The sequence below is a fragment of the Microtus pennsylvanicus genome, chromosome 1 (assembly GCF_037038515.1).
Source record: "Microtus pennsylvanicus isolate mMicPen1 chromosome 1, mMicPen1.hap1, whole genome shotgun sequence".
Classification (NCBI taxonomy): domain Eukaryota; kingdom Metazoa; phylum Chordata; class Mammalia; order Rodentia; family Cricetidae; genus Microtus; species Microtus pennsylvanicus.
Window position 1 is genome coordinate 56,981,095 of NC_134579.1, and position 17,660 is coordinate 56,998,754.

A 17,660-nucleotide genomic window follows, 5' to 3' on the forward strand; every position below is an offset into this window, starting at 1 on the left:
AGTACAGGAAGAAGGCTGTAGCAACATAAAGCCAATGTCAAGGCCATGATCGAGCAATTCACTGCTGGGAGAGTCTCTTCCTGATGTACATAAAACTGTCTTTAGTGCAGAGTCTATACCCCAGCGGCTGAGGATGTGAAGTGGGAAACCACGCAGGAGTGAAACAGGCTGTTGGTAAAACCCACAGAAGTGGCTGAGGTTCCAGGAACCTGGAGTATGTCTGGTCCTGGGTTTACAAATCAGGAGTGATGTCCTAAGTTCCTTGGAGATGACTGGGGCCGAGAGATGAAGAGACAGACAGATCTGGCGGCACAGTTTGTAAGTCCTGTGTGGTGACGTGGAAGCACACAGAGGCGTGTTTGTCAGCTTTCTGTCACTGTGAGAAAATACCTGAGGAAAATCAGCTCACACTTGCAGAGGTTTCAGTGCACACTTGTGGGAAAGCAGAGGAGCACAGGTAGGCACACCACGGGGAGAGCGAGGCTACTTCACATCTACGACACGTCTCACTGGCTTCACCATGTGACCCAATATCTCCAACTAGGCCCACTACCTTCCCATTGCAAATTATGATATGAGTCTATTACCTGGTCACTCTGTAGAAGTTCAGAATCCCCTAGGTATAATCATGCAGGAAGTACCAGTGCACTTGGATGAAGACGTGAACAAAAAAAAATATGAGTTTTTAGAAACCATTTGAGATCCAAACTAAAACAGAGGCAATGGAACCACATAAAATCGAACTTGAGTCACAAGACAGGGATGTTTAAGTTCAGGCTGAAGGAAGAGCATAAGTTACCAGACAAAAGTGGCAGAAAAAAGGAATAGACAGTCCAAAGACCCTGGGGCCACAGAAAGCATTAAAAATTTGTGAGGAGAGGAACTATAAGTTCCAGATAAGGAAAGATGAAGATATAAGCAGAGACCAGATTAACAAGAACTTTCCAAGCCACTGAGTTTCAGCTTTAACATCTGAGCAATGAGGTTGCCAACGTCTCATGATGGTTACATGCCCTAGTTCTGATAAAGGAAGTGGCATCAACAATAAAGAGCACGGGATTCCCAGTCAGAAAAAAACATGCCCTTTGCTTCTTCTCCGCCACCTTGGGAACCTAGGTGAGCTTTATTTCCCATAGAAACAGGAAGAAAATACACTAATGGGGACTATATATCATATACATCATATGTACATATAACATATATATGATGTATAATGTGTATCCACTCCGTCTATCACCTCTGTTCCTCTAGAGAACCCTGACTACTACACTGTCCTTAGAGACAGAATTCATCAGCTGGATGCTACACACACTACGGCAGGGCTATGCAGTGGAGTCAAGCAGAGCCACGAAGCTCATGTTGTAGAGCAGATGTGGTTGAGAGACTGTTCATGGAAGATAAAAATACAAAATGAAAAAAATCCACTTCTGCCATATTTTAGTATTAGGAAACTGGAATGAGGAAGGGCAATCTGAGAACTCTTTCAGTGTAATTTTTCTATAGTCCTAAAACTATGCTAAAGCCAAAACTGTAGTAAATATTTTTAAGGGCTATATAGGATATTTTTTGCAAATCTACCAAAGGTGAACACATTTATCACCGACAAACCTGTATCACAAGAAATGTCAAAGACGGTTCAAAAGGAAGAAACTGAGACTGAAGTACAGATCCGCAAACAAGACCCAACGCTACTAAAATGCAAACTCACGTGCTACGTACATGTGCTGCATACATGATACCAGATTTTTATTATTTTTAATGATGTGAAAACCATGTTTTAAACAAAGTGGGTGTATGTGATATGCAGAGATAAAGTATATGTTAAGAGCACAAAAATCCCAGGAGAAATGAATATCCATTGTGGCAAGGTGCATGAGGTAGAATACCATTTGACCACAGAGTGTGATATTAAATATATATATTGTAAGCCCTAAAAATAACAGACTTATTACTAACAAGCCCCCCAAAAATATAAAACAGATTAAAATAATTTCTCGATGTGAAACAAAGAAAAGGGGAAGGGAATAAGATGAATATAAATGACAAAATGGTGTAACCGTGATCCTCTCAACAAAAACATTAAATATAAGGAGTCTAAACATTTCAACTAAGAAGCAAAGGTCAATGGAGCATGGTGCTTCACAGGCGTAATCGGAGCATTCGGGAGCCTGAGGCATAAGGATTGCCAAGAGATTGAAGCCGCATTGGGCATATAGTGAGTGTCATGATAGGCTGAACTGTAGAATGAGATCCAATCCAGAAATGAACAAAGTGATTCATGCTACAACATAGATGAATCTTGACAACCTTACACTAATAGAAATAAGTCAGTCACAAAATAGTATATAATTCTATCGTGTGCAGCATCTAGACTCACGAAATTCATAGAGACAGGAAACTGTTAATTCGAAGACAGAAGCTGTGGGAGAGGAGGATAATATTTTAACAGATCCAGAATTTCAGCCAACAAAAAATGAAGTTCCAGAGACAGTGGAGTAGTTGCACAAGTGACTGTGCTTAGTCCCACTGACATGTACACTTCCATCCCCTGGGGAGGGAGGGAGGGAGGGAGGGAGGGAGGGAGGGAGGAAAAAGAAGAAGAAAGGGAATGGAAGGGAAGGGAACGGAAGGGAAGGGATTCTTGTGCTAACCGAATAAACAAAGAAATGCCTTGCTCAGCTAAGACTTGCATCCTAAAAATCACTACAAAATAAAATGGTTACCATCTTTTCTGTAGAAACTACTCCATAAATTTGGTCATATATGTGTTCAGCAGAGGGAAGCGGGAAGAGGGCTAGAGTCTCTCAAGCACTTGTGAGGGGCTCAGGGAGCCATGTTCCCTGCCCTTCAGTCACACAGAAGTACCCAAGACAGACTCATCAGCAGGTACGAGGGAGCTACTGCGAAGGGAACAGGCCAGAGACCTCTGTGGGAACAGGACCAAGCCAGGGACCTCCACCAGAGCAGGCCCAAGGCAACAACCTTCACAGGAGCAGGTACAAAAGAGAGACTGTATTAGGGACTGACTTGGGCCCAAGTCAGAGATCTCTGTGGGACCAGCTGAGCCAGCAACCTCCATAAAAATAGGCCCACGCCAGCAACCTCCAAGGGAACAGAGCCCAACGACCTCCGAGATTGCAGAGAGACCCCCAGAACACCTAGTGACCTCCGAGGGGACTGGATCCGTGGCCCTGACTGCACCACAACAAGCAGCCATCTGAGCCTTGGCTCCACTGGCACCTGGAAAATTGATCACCAGAGACACAGCCCCAATAGGAGGAAGAGATGGGTAGACAAGGTAAGAACACACTCCACACCACAAAGAGCAACACGACACCAACAAAAACTAGTGGCTCTACAACAGCAAGACTTGAACACCCCAATATAATATAGATGAAGCAGAAGAAATGACCTAAAAAATAACTTTAGCACCCTTCACAATAGCCACAAATAACATAAAATATCTCAGAGTAACTCTAACCAAACAAATGGAAGGCCTGTATGACAAGAACTTTAAATCTTGGAAGAAAGAAATTGAAGAAGACACCAGAAAATGGAAAAATCTCCCATGCTCTTTGGTAGGGAGAACTAACATAGTAAAAATAGCAATTTTACCTAAAGCAATCTACAGATTCAATGCAATGCTCATCAAAATCCCAGCAAAATTCTTCAAAGACCTCGAAAGAACAGTACTCAACTTCATTTGGAAAAGCAAAAAACTCAGGATAGCCAAAACAATCCTGTACAATAAAGGAACTTCTGGAGGCATCACAATCCCTGACTTCAAACTCTACTACAGAGCTACAGTACTGAAAACAGCCTGGTAGTGGCATAAAAACAGACATGGATGGAGCTAAAAATCATTATTCTGAGTAAGGTAGCCCAGACACAGAAAGACAATTATCACATGTACTCATTCTTGGGGATTTTTAAACATAAAGCAAAGAAAACCAGCCTACAAACCACAATCCCAGAGAAAGAGAGAGAGAGAGAGAGAGAGAGAGAGAGAGACAGAGAGAGAGAGAGAGAGAGAGAGAGAGAACCAATGGAACCAAATCAAAGACACAGTTATCTTTGCAGATGATATGATAGTATACATAAGTGACCCCAAAAATTCTACCAAAGAACTCCTACAGCTGATAAACACCTTTAGTAATGTGGCAGGATACAAGATCAACTCCAAAAAATCAGTTGCCTTCCTTTACACTAAGGAGAAGGAAGCAGAGAGGGAAATCAGAGAAGCATCACCTTTCACGATAGCCACAAATAGCATAAAATATCTTGGGGTAACCCTGACCAAGGAAGTGAAAGACCTATTCGACAAGAACTATAAGTCTTTGAAGAAAGAAATTGAAGAAGACACCAGAAAATGGAAGGACCTCCCTTGCTCTTGGATTGGGAGAATCAACATAGTAAAAATGGCAATTCTACCAAAAGCAATCTATAGATTCAATGCAATCCCCATCAAAATCCCATCAAAATTCTTCACAGATCTGGAGAAGACAATAATCAACTTTATATGGAGAAACAAAAAACCCAGGATAGCCAGAACAATCTTATACAATAAAGGATTGTCTGGAGGCATTACCATCCCTGACTTCAAACTCTATTGTAGAGCTACAGTATTGAAAACAGCCTGGTATTGGCATAAAAACAGAGAAGTCGACCAATGGAATCGAATAGAAGACCCTGACTTTAACCCACAAACCTATGAGCACCTGATTTTCGATAAAGGAGCTAAAAGTATACAATGGAAAAAAGACAGCATTTTCAACAAATTGTGTTGGCAAAACTGGATGTCAATCTGTAAAAGAATGAAAATAGATCCATATCTATCACCATGCACAAAACTCAAGTCCAAATGGATTAAAGACCTCAATATCAGTCCGAACACACTGAACCGGATAGAAGAGGAAGTGGGAAGTACTCTACAGCACATGGGCACAGGAGACCACTTCCTACGTATAACCCCAGCAGCACAGACACTAAGGGCATCATTGAATAAATGGGACCTCCTGAGGCTGAGAAGCTTCTGTAAAGCAAAGGATACTGTCACTAAGACAAAAAGGCAACCCACTTTCTGGGAGAAGATTTTCACCAACCCCGCAACTGACAAAGGTCTGATCTCCAAAATATATAAAGAAATCAAGAAACTAGACCGTAAAAGGCTAATCAATCCAATTATAAAATGGGGCACTGAGCTGAACAGAGAATTCTCAACAGAAGAAGTTCAAATGGCCAAAAGACACTTAAGGTCATGCTCAACTTCCCTAGCGATCAGGGAAATGCAAATCAAGACAACTTTAAGATACCATCTTACACCTGTCAGAATGGCTAAAATAAAAAACACCAATGATAGCCTTTGCTGGAGAGGTTGTGGAGAAAGGGGGACACTCACCCATTGCTGGTGGGAATGCAAACTTGTGCAACCCCTCTGGAAAGCAGTGTTTCGGTTTCTCAGGAAATTCGGAATCAACCTACCCCTGGATCCAGCAATACCACTCTTGGGAATATACCCAAGAGAGGCCCTATCATACAACAAAAGTATATGCTCAACTATGTTCATGGCAGCATTGTTTGTAATAGCCAGAACCTGGAAACAACCTAGATGCCCTTCAACGGAAGAATGGATGAATAAAGTATGGAATATATACATATTAGAATATTACTCAGCAGTAAAAAACAAGGACTTCTTGAATTTTGCATACAAATGGATGGAAATAGAAAACGCTATCCTGAGTGAGGTAAGCCAGATCCAAAAAGAGGAACATGGGATGTACTCACTCATATTTGGTTCCTAGCCATAAATAAAGGACAATGAGCTTATAATGCATGTTCCTAGAGAAGCTAAGTAAGAAGGTGAACCCAAAGACAAACACATAGGCATCCTCATGAATATTAACCTTCATCAGGTGATGAAAGAAGACAGAGACAGAGGAGCACAGGACAGAAATCTCAAGGTCCAAATCAGGAGCAGAAGGAGACGGAGCACGAGCAAGGACCTCAGGACCGCAAGGGGTGCACCCACACACTGAGACAATGGGGATGTTCTATCGGGAACTCACCAAGGCCAGCTGGCCTGAGTCTGAAAAATCATGGGATAAAACCGGACTTGCTGAACATAGAGGACAATGAGGAATACTGAGAACTCAGGAACAATCGCAGTGGGTTTTTGATCCTACTGCACGTACTGGCTTTGGGGGAGCCTAGGCAGTTTGGATGCTCACCTTAGGAGTCCTGGATAGAGGTGGGCGGTCCTTGGACTTCCCACAGGTCAGGGAACCCAGATTGCTCTTCGAGCAGATGAGGGAGGGTGACTTGATCGGGGGAGGGGGAGGGAAATGGGAGGCGGTTGCGGGGAGGAGGCAGAAATCCTTAATAAATAAATAAATAAAAGAAAAAAAACAAAGACACAGTTATCAATCCATACACCTTAGAATACCTGATTTTTGACAAAGAAGCAAAAAATATAACATGGGAAAGAAAAGCAAATGGTGCTAGCATAAGTGGATATCAACATGTAGAAGAATGAAAATAGATCCATATGTATTGTCATGCGCAAAACTCAAGTCCCAATGGATCAAAGACCTCAACATAAAACCAACCACACTGAACCTCATAGAAGAGAAAGTGGAAAGTACATTTGTACACATTGGCACAGGAGACTACTTTCTAAACATAACCCCAGTAGCACAGACACAAGTTGTTTTGGCCAGTGGCTTATCAGAGCAAAGCCAGGCGGGAAATACAAACAGAAATATATAAAATGAGTAGGTAGAGTCTAGGAGAGGCTATGTAGTTGCCAAAAGAGAAAGACATCAGATGCCAGTCAGTACCTCACCAGTAGGACACAGACTTGTGGTGATTGACAGATTAGTAGAAATGGGTTAACTTAAGATGTGCAAGTTACTGCCGGGCGATGGTGGCACACGCCTTTAATCCCAGCACTCGGGAGGCAGAGGCAGGTGGATCTCTGTGAGTTCGAGGCCAGCCTGGTCTACAAGAGCTAGTTCCAGGACAGGAACCAAAAAAGCTACGGAGAAACCCTGTCTCGAAAATTTTAAAAAAAAAAATGTACAAGTTAGCTAGAAATATGCATAAGCTATTGGTTAAACAGTGTTGTATTTTTTTTTTTAAAAAAAGGCAGATTCATCAATTCCTCCCCTGCAACTGCCCTTCAGCCTGTAGCCAGGCTGTGTGATCCCCTCCTGCAGGAAGCTCCACCTTCCTTACTCTAAAATAGCCATGAAGTAGCCACTCTCCTTGGTCCCCACGGAAAGAGAAGAGCTGCTGATGGTTTGGCTTTTGCTCTGATGCCCCCACCAACACCACCCCAGTGTCAGCTGCAATGCTGGTTAAAGCAGTTTCTGGAGTCTAGATATTAGAAACTATGGTTTTAACCGTATGGGATGCAAAAACCGGAGTTAATGGGGTCAAGCTGACCAGATGGGTACTGCCTACAGCTAGTAGAGGCAGCCTTTAGCTGTGGCTGAGTGGGGGAGGGGAGATCTCCAGCTTCCTTCCTTTTCTTTTCAGCACTTTCACAAGCACTGCCAGCCATCATTACTACATTCCTCAATTATGATTTTTAAAAGATTTATTTATTATTATGTATGCAGGTCAGAAAAGGGTACCAGGTCTCATTATAGATGGCTGTGAGCCACCAAGTGGCTGCTGAGAATTGTACTCAAGACCTTTGGAAGAGCAGCCAATGCTGTTAACCTCTGAGCCACTTCTCCAACCTCCAACATTCTTTTTTTTCTTTAACTGAAAACAGATTTTAAAATCTGTTTAAAATTTTGTATGCAATATCTTCTGAGACAGTTTCCCCTCCACCCTGCTCCTCCCAGTTTATGCACCTTCCCTCTCACTCAGAACCACAGCATTTCTGTCTCTCCTTAGGAAACAAACAGCCATCTAAGGAATAATAATAACATAATGGAAACCTAATACGGTAGTAATTCAGACACCAGAATCTGAAATACTCCAAAGTCCAAACTTTTTTTTTTTTTTTGGTTTTTTGAGACAGGGTTTCTCTGTGGTTTTGGAGCCTGTCCTGGAACTAGCTCTTGTAGACCAGGTTGGTCTCGAACTCACAGAGATCAGCCTGCCTCTGCCTCCCAAGTGCTGGGATTAAAGGCGTGCACCACCACCGCCCGGCCAAAGTCCAAACTTTAATTCTGGTGTGTTCATTCAGGTTTAGGCACACATCTGACTTCAAGATTTTTGAATTACAAATATTTCAGTCAGTGAATTCTAAGTAACTCCCAAATCCAAACTCAGTGTGCTGGTACATGCTTTAATTCCAGCACTCAAGAGAGGAGGCAGGGCAGTGGTGGGGTACACCTTTAGTCCCAGTACTCGATAGGCAGGGGCAGGAGAATTTCTGTGAGTTCAAGGCCAGCCTGGTGTCACGAAACAAATTTCAGGGCAGCCTGAGCTACAACACAGAGAAACCATGCCTTGAAAAACCAAACAGAGGGGGGCTGGAGAGATGGCTCAGAGGTTAAGAGCATTGCCTGCTCTTCCAAAGGTCCTGAGTTCAATTCCCAGCAACCACATGGTGGCTCACAAACATCTGTAATGAGGTCTGGTGCCCTGTTCTGGCCAGCAGGCACACACACAGACAGAATATTATATACACAATAAATAGATATTAAAAAAAAAGAAAAACCAAATAGACAGAGAAAGACAGATCTCTGAGCTTGAGGTCAGTCAGGGCTCTTGACTCTTGAGGTCAGAGTTTAGACTCTGTCTAAAATAAATAAATCTCCCAACCCCAAAATTTGTAATATTCATGAGTTAAATGAACCTCCTTTCTTTGTAAATAAAACAAAAAGTTTCAGAATATGACACACTCTATCTAGTCTAAGCATCACAAATAAATATTCTCTGTATCTTCTCCCAGACACTCAGACCTGAGCCCACAGGCGAGGCATCCTGTCTTCACGCATGTGTCCTCAGTGACCGTCACAGCAGAGGGATGCTAGAGATGATCAAATAGCACAGCAATGGAAAACTGCAAATGGCCTCCGATCTGAGCACTCACCTCCACCTGAGTGACATTGACGACCAACGCCACCACCATTAGCACTGCAAACAGACAGCAGAAGACTCGTAGTTTGAAGAAAGTGGTCCACATTGTCCGGCTGTGTCCTGATGACCCATGGCCGACACCGTGCTACTTCCACCTTCAAAGCTCCATGTCGTCGTCGTTTGAGCTGTGGATGCCTGCTCGGTTTAATTTGCTTCTAGTCTGCCAGGGAGCGTAAGAGTTCTGCAGAGGAGAGACTGCAATGGTTCAACAAACAAGAGAAATGAAAGTCTAACCAACTATAACAGAAAGAAAAGTCCATTCTCTCCCCGGGCCTTGTCCAAGCTCCAGTCACAGAGACAGTAATACCTTATCTCCAAATAACTGCTTCAGTTTCTTCTTCCAACCCCAAGCTTCGATTCAGAGATGCTAATAATTACCTTATTAACTATTTACCTGATAAGATTAATAGGAAAAAAGTCTTCAAACTCGGAAATTATGAAATAAAAGTAAACGTTAAATTTCTAGAGTTCTAAGTAAAACCACCCCACTTCCCTTATAGCTTAAGTTATATAGCATCACCATGTTCGTTAGCTGTAAAGACTATTAGGAGGAGGCCTCGTGTTTTTATACAGAGTCCCAGAACCCTGTGAGAACCATCCCAACCCTCTGGAAAGCCAGAACACCACAACCTCCCCAATTAAACATCAAACAACCTTTGGGTTTACAGCTCCCGACAGGTGATCCTTTCGTCCTTCAGCAAAGAGTTAAGGTATAAGAAGAAAGACACCTGTTCTGAAGACACTTAGCTTATAGAATTTAAAAGAGGTTCTGGTTCTTTTATCACAGATGTTTATGGGCAAAGGACTAGAGTCTCCTAACAATTTCAAAATGTTCTTTCCAGTTGCTGCTTTTATGTTATTGCTACGGTTGCTGGATTTGGGAGGGGGTGCTGCAAATCAGTAATGATTTTAATTAGTTTTTCACTCCGATAAACATAATTTTATAAGACTTATAAAAATGCCATAACTTTTCTTTTTATAGCAGGAAACGGATATCTTCACACCTTATGTGTTTGCAGAAAAAAGTAGGCAGAAAGAATAATACAAGCTGGGCGGTGTTGGCACACACCTTTAAACCCAGCACTCAGGAGGCAAAGACAGGCAGATCTCTATGAGTTCAGGCCATCCTGATCTACAGAGAGAGTTCCAGAACACCTGGGGCAGTTACACGGATAAATGCTGTCTCAAAAAACAAGAACAAAAAAAAAAAAAGAGTACACAACATTTTCCAAGAGGAAAAACCCAAGAAACATTTGCTCTGATCTCTTTCCTTCTAAAAAAAAAACAACAATTCAGTAGAAAATAGAGGAATTTCTGTAGAGATTCTGATTTTTCTCCTAGTGTGCCATGGGAATTCTTGTTTCAAGAATGGCTTAATTTCTGTATTAGTGTAAGGCCATTCTGTTACTTTCTGTAAAGCGAAAACTGAAGCACACACTGAAGAGGCACTGTAGCAACTTGCTTAATTCTTAAACTTCTCTAGCAAAAGTCTTGAAGGAAAGCTAGACTTCTCTCTCATCTGCAATCATTTTCTTTCTCCTCCCCCCCTCCCTCGCCCCGTCTCTCCTCTCCTCTCTCTCTCTCTCTCTCTCTCTCTCTCTCTCTCTCTCTCTCTCTCTTTGCTGCTGCTGCTGCTGCTGCTGTTCACTTCCACTAAAGGGGCATGTAAGGAAGTAACTGTTTCTAAAATAGAAAAAGTGCTCTTTGAAGTGACATTTTCTGTGGAGGGACACCTTGAATCTCATTCCAGTTCCGTTCAGCCTTTACTTTTGCACTCTGCAAGTGAATTTTATTTATACCTTCACAAGTCAACCCCTTAGCTGCTGCTGCCTTTACGTATCTTGTGGCTTGGGCACTTTGGCATTGCCTGTTTTGAAACCCTTATTAATGTTTACTTATATTCATTTTTATCTTCTTTTTTATTGTATTGCCCTGAAATTCAGACTTGAGTTGACGTCATCTTCGGAATTTAGAAGGGGCAGCGGCAGTCCTGACTAATCTACGTTATCATCTATTACTTAAAACTTTTATACTTTTTAAAAAAATTTTTAATTTACATTTGTGTGTGTTTGTGCCCCAGTGCACATGAGGAGGCCAGAGGACAACTTACAAGAGTTGGTTCTCTCCTTCTACCACGTGCGTTCTGAGAACTGAACTCAGGTCACTGATTCTGAAGGCAAGAACCACGGGGTCAGCCCTCACCTGGGACTTCACCGGACATCTTCGGCCCAGCTACGACCGATATTTTCTCTCCTCGGTCATTTGGATGTGGTCCTGGAAAGCGTGGCCAGAATCACTCTCCTTACTGTTTAGAGGTGGGACAGAAATAATTGCCTTTTCCCAACTCCCGTTTCTGCCGCCTCTGAACAGGTCCCTGGCACTCTCACGCTGCAGGCTTCGGCTTTGCAGCAGCACTGGCGGTGTTTCCGCTCTCTGGGCCAGAGCTGCTAACAGCTGTTTCCAGCACCCACAGCTCCAGTAGCCTGTGGCTGGAAACCAAATACACAGGACTACAGACCTTGTGAGAGAAAGTGTATACACTTAAAAACAGGTAAGAGATGGTGTTTGGTGTAAGCCAGAGGGCGTGGCTACCTAATAATCATTCATTAGAAATGATTATTCCTTAAAAGGGGGCCAGTGAGATGACTCAGCGGGTCAAGGTGCTGGCTGGAAAGCCCAACAGCTTGTGTTTGATCCCCAGGATCCATGAGATAGAAGGAGAGAACTGACTCCTAGAAGTTGTCCTTGGACCTCGGCATATCACATACACACATGAACACACACACATGCACACACATGCACACACACAGAGAGGAGGAAGGAGAGAATTGTAAAAATGAGAACATTAAGTGCTATACAGTCCATATGAATTGGGAACTATAAAGTCAATGCCGTAGAGCAAAAGTAACACACATATTGAATGAAAATCCCCCAAACAGAGAGTATATAACTGATATCTGATACTGGTAAACAGAGAGGTACGGGTATTTTGCTCTCATGGAGGGATTCTTGGAGGGTAGGCACAGACCAAAGATGGAAAGAGTGCATGATGAGAATTTGAAGTAGCTCACAATAGCTCGATTGCATTATCCTTCCCCTCGGCTTTCTGCTGGACCTAGAAGCCCTTATTCCCACTCCTCCACTCCACCTGTCCGGGACATTATCACCCCACAAGAACCGTGTCGGCTCTTCCCCAGCCCAGCTGCAGAGTGGGGACAAGGCTAAGCAGAACCCCACTTATCTTCACTTCTTAGCAGCTCACTCTTTGTATGTGTTTCTTATCGCTCCAGCCGCATCTACCAGTCAGGAACATACTTTAAGAAAGTAAAGAAGCTTGGCGGTGGTGGCGCACACCTTTAATCCCCGCACTCGGGAGGCAGAGCCAGGCAGATCTCTGTGAGTTCGAGACCAGCCTGGTCTACAACAGCTAGTTCCAGAACATGCTCCAAAGCTACAGAAAAACCCTGTCTCAAAAAACCAAAAAAAAAAACAAAAAACAAAAAAAGAAAGTAAAGAAGCTGGGGCTGGAGAGATCTCAGTGATTAAGAGCACTGACTGCTCTTCCAGAGGACCCAAGTTCAATTCCCAGCACTCACATGGCCAGTAACTACTGTCTGTAATTCTTAAGATCTGACACCCTCACACAGACATGCAAGCAGGCAAAACACCAATGCACATAAAATAAAAATAAATAAATTTTAAAAATTAAAAAATAAAGAAGCTATATATCAGAATAAAAGCAACTTAACGATAATCTTTCTTTTTTTCCCCCTTTTTTGAGATGTGTTTTTGTTGGTGTTATTTGAAACTCACTATGTAGACCAGGTTTGCCTAGAACTCATAGAGATCCCCCTGCCTCTATTTCCCAGGTGCTGGGATTAAAGGTACAGAGCACAGTGCCTGGTCTACTGTATTAAGTTTCCAATTCTCCCACAGTATTAGCTTTTTACACGAGTCAACCCATGAAACAAACATTGCAGAGGCGCATTCTGTAACAAGCCATGCTGAGGGCCAGAAAAGTTGCCATTCATATTAGAGTGAGTTAGTGCCTTTGTTGAAGAGGAATGTGAGCTGGGGATATAAGTAATAGAGTGCTTGCCTCGAATGCATGATCCTGGGTTCTGAGGGAGGAAGGGGAGAGAAGACACGAGATGGAAAAGGCAATAAATCCACCCTCCTAAACAGCTCCACACAAAACCCAAACCGGACAGCTGCTGAATGCCAGCCAAAGGCACAGCTAGTTAAAAAATATAAAAACTGTTTGCTGCTAGAAGGATTCACGGAATACATAGCGAAGCTACTTGCTTCTTTCTCTCTGGTTACAGGGCAGGGGGCGGTTGACTGATTATGCTGTTCTTTGATCTGCTCTGGCCTGTAATTAGTATATAAGCTGGCTGAGAAATAAACTCGGAGCTTGGTGGTATTGACCTTCAGACCTCTTGGATCTATCCTGTGTTTCCTGTCTCAATTTCTTTCAATCTGCCATTTCCTCGATTCTCACGGCCCTTTCCTGCTACCATGGCTGACTTTGTTGGAGCTGGCTCTGACACAAAACAAAACAAAAAACTGAAGTTTTGAAATATTGAGAAACAGCCAGGCATGGTGACACACCACTTTAGTCCCAGCGCCCAGGAGGCAGAAGCAAGTAGATCTCTGTAAGTACAAGGCCAGCCTGGTCTACAATGTGAATTCCAAGATAGCCTGGGTTATGAAGAGAAACCCTGCCTCAAAAAAAAAAAACCAACAAATAAAAAACAAGCAAATAAAAAAGAACTTGAGAGTTAACAGAGGAAGTTGGACAGAAAGAAACGGAGATCCATTCAAGCCCAAGACCAAATGTGAGCACATGAAGCAGGACTCCTTTCTGTAGCTCCCATGTCTCCATCATATATGTCCACATCAAATGGCCCAAAGTGCTGACTCACCTAGACCTCCTCAACCCCAGTGCCTCGCATCAGGACCAGCGCATTCCTGGAGGCTGCGTGGCTTAGTAAGCTTAGTAAGTCAAACAGTAAGTGCTACAAGGGTGAAAAATAGGCCATTGCAAATTAACAATCATTGTGGAAACTTTTAAATACGAGGTGCTGGACCCATACAATAAATTAAACCAGAATCTACGGGAATGGGATTGATACTCCTGTTCATTAATGGTCCCTAGATAGCTGTAGTCCACAGTCAAGTAGAAGAACCATCAACAGAGTGGCCAGGGGGTATTACTGACAACAGTTCTCAAGGGCTGGTGGTACTAAAATGAATTTTGAATTGTGCCTTCTTGCGTTCTCTTGGGACAACGCGATTCTGGGGCACTTGAGATAACTATTCCCTCTTCGGTGCCCTATCCCTTCGTTTCCTTACTCAGTAACAAATCACAGCACTTTATCAACCCAGAGGAGATAAAAGAATAACAGACATGGAAAGAAGATAGCAAACCCAGTCAAAAGGGGGCAGAGCCCAGCACTGCAGAGTTAAAGTATGGTGTGCCATCCCCTTCAGAGGAACCAGACAGCCACAAGGGTCTAGGCATTCTGCCAGCTTCAAACACACCCTGTTCCAAATGACAAATAATGGCAGAGGGAGGAGGGCACGACCACCCGAGCAGTGTGATTCTTTATCTGTTGGAAATATGGCAACATTCTTCCTTCGAAGTAAATGATGAAAGCAAGGGGGAAATTACAATTTTATATTCATTATGCAAAATTCTGCCTCGTAATCCCCTTAGCACCACTGCCCTTCTGGATTTGGATCAAGGAGAAAGTCAAAAATTCAACATTACACTGAGTCCGGTGACATACTCGTTTTTCCCTGCATGGTTACCCTGATGTGTTCAAAACTGCATCTCAGTAAGGCCAGACTAGTCCAAAGTATCACAGGAAAACCAGCCAAGAGACAGCTGGCTCCCAGGACAGCGATGAGACTAGTGATAACGGCTGAGAGCTGTGTCGCCAAGCTCTCTGCACTGAGTGTAAGAAAAGAAAGGCGTTACGGGGTGGGAGGGGGTACGGGGGCTTGGATGCGTTCTCTGGTGCGGGCCACCTCACATGCCAGCTACCGGGTGCAGCGGCACTGGAGCAAGTGGAAAAACTGAGGATGAAGATGCTCAACCTCGCCCCGCCCCATCTCTGCAGCGGCTGGGATCCTCTGGTCCCCGGCTGCCGCAGCCCAGGGCTTAAGGATCTGTCTGCGCTTTCCATCGGGGCCTCTGCTCCGGGGCCTTGACACGCAATCCGGACTCCCGCAGTCTCAGCTCCCCACACCGGGTTGGAGTCGCCAGGGACGCGGGGCAGAGGGGTCTCGTGGGGAACACAGGGCTCAGCAGCCGAGGGGCGCACGAGGCTCGCGGCACCGGGCGCTCCAGGGACAAGCTCCGCCCCGCTCCGCGCACAGTCGCAGCTCGCACTCACCGGGTCTAGAGTCTCACTCGCCGCTCGCCCTTCTACAGGATGTGGACGCCCCGATCTGTGGCCTCTGCACCAGGCCGATCTTTCCCGGCTTCCTGACCCGGCTACGGCGCCTCACCCCCGACCCCCGGCTACGATTGGTCCGACTACGGGAGAGGCGGGGCAGGGATGTTGACGGACAGCCGCGCAAGCAGGGTGCTGTGCCCGGAGGCGAGGACAAGGAGTTGGCACTGCCTGTGCTACCCGCTGCCACAGGGCTCTTGTGCTCTAGTGACTGTGCACCTCCCGCACTCTGGCCCGAGGGCTGGTCCCCTCTGGAGACTCAAATACTAAGGACCTTGGATATCAGCGTTTCCCTGGAGCTTCCCTCAGCGGGATTTTCTCTGCCTGAGAACTAGCCACAAAGCTGTCCCTGCAGCGGTGGAGTTGCTGGTCCCAGAGAAACACGGTTTGCAGGAGCATGGAGATAGCAGGCCCTTGAAGCTTCTTTCTTTGTAGTTAGTCTCTTGGCAAAAGTGCCAAAATACTCCACCCAACCCCACCCTCAATTCTTGATTATCATAGTTTTGGACATTTAAGTGGAGAAATGTCAGAAGCAGCTTGGGGAAACTGGGGAGCTGAGAGGCGTGCCTAGAGAATCGGAGAGCCTATGTGGGACAAAAGGCAACTGGCTCGGCTGTGTTTCTCAAAAGTTCAGTTCATAAAGCATAGTAGGGTTAGTCTTTTAACCCGAGAAGAATGCTGGAGGTGGGGAGACCTGCTGCCAGACTGTGCTCCCAGGCTGAAGAAGAATCAATATGAATTACAACTGGCATTAATTATCTTTATACTTATTGATCACAGTGTTATAAGAGCCTGAGATCAGGAAGGACTCTGAGGCTAGGAACTAAGAGAGTGGTAGAATCTTTCTCTGGTGTGTACAAGGGTCTAGGCTTGATCCCCATTGTCACCATCAGCTGGCTGAACAGGTCTCCATTTTCTCAGGCATGCACTGGGCAGCAGTGAGTGGCAGCAAGTGGCATTATGCTGTTGTTTGTCTCTGTCCATGCCCTGAGCATCAAAACCCTCCTAGTTTTATAGTCCTTGATCAGAACCCCTAACCCTTGACAAGCAGCCTGTATTACAACTCTCAGCCTGGGGTCTGTGACCTTCTGGCCTGGGATTTGCTAGCTCTCTGGTTCTAGAGACCAGGACTAGCATGTTGTCTTTGTTAGTTCCTTAAAGCCTTTTACTAGCTTTCAGTTCTGGTTTTTTCTGCTTCCACTTCCTGTCTTCCTGGAGGTTCTTCAGCTGTTCAAAGCTTCCTTGGCTGTCAGGTAAGCCACTGCCTGGCCCGTTTCCACCACTTGATAACTGTTGCTGGCCTAACACTGGGTACTTGCCTCTGTTGGGACTATGTTCTGGGACCAGGGCACCCACCACAGCTCAAAAGTTTGGAGTCAGTTGGGTATAGTAGCACACGTCTTTAGTCCCAGTACTTGGGAAACAGAGGCAGGTGGATCTCCATCAGTTCAAGGCCAAAATGGTCTACATAGTGAGTTCCAGGACAGCCAGAACTACACAATGAGACACAGTCTCAAGAAAAGGAAAGAAGGAAAGTAGAGAGGGAGGGAGGGAGGGTGGGAGGGAGGCAGGGAGGGAAAAGGAAAGGAAAGAAGAAGTATGAGGTGCCAGGCAAGGCCTGTCATGATCACTTAAGCATAGGCATCATATGTTGTGTGCAGAAATAAGCAAGGATCAGGCCAGGCGGTGGTGGCACACACCTTTGATCCCAGCACTTGGGAGGCAGAGATAGGTGGATCTCTGTGAGTTTGAGGCCAGTCTGGTCTATGAACCAAGTTCCAGGACAGCAAGGATTGTTACAAAAGGAAATGCTGTCTGAAAAAATAAAATAAATCAAAGATCACTAGCCAAAGGGCATCTGTTAGTGACTTGGAAAGGCAGGCACCTCCATGGGCAAAGGCCTGTGTTAATACACCTTCACTGTATCCATTCCTTTATTTTCAGCTAAAACTTTTTGATTCAGGGATGGGGAGATGGCTCAGTGGTTAAGAGCACCCAGGGTGGGTTCCCAGCACCTACGTGGTGTCCCACAACTACTTATAGCTCCAGTTCCAAAGAATCTAATACCTCCCTCTGGCCTCTATAAACACACATGTGTGGTGA

The 17,660-nt window shown here is 44.6% G+C and overlaps 1 protein-coding gene across 5 annotated transcripts in view; it reads right to left on the reverse strand.

Moving 5' to 3' along the window:
• Nxpe3 (neurexophilin and PC-esterase domain family member 3) overlaps positions 1-15,758 on the reverse strand; it is a 52,346-nt gene extending 36,588 nt beyond the window's left edge. Inside the window, exons 1-3 of one of the 5 annotated variants that reach the window (XM_075964439.1) lie at positions 15,498-15,626; positions 14,022-14,074; positions 9,050-9,277 (exon numbers count right to left, since the gene is read on the reverse strand). In XM_075964439.1, the coding sequence (XP_075820554.1) occupies positions 9,050-9,142 (93 nt within the window). In that variant the 5' untranslated portion in view covers positions 9,143-9,277; positions 14,022-14,074; positions 15,498-15,626. Of the gene's footprint in view, positions 1-9,049; positions 9,292-9,403; positions 9,478-14,021; positions 14,075-15,497 lie in introns of those variants that run through there. The other 4 variants (XM_075964422.1, XM_075964413.1, XM_075964430.1 and 1 more) reach the window with 4 other exon arrangements.
• Positions 15,759-17,660: the final 1,902 nt, after the last annotated feature.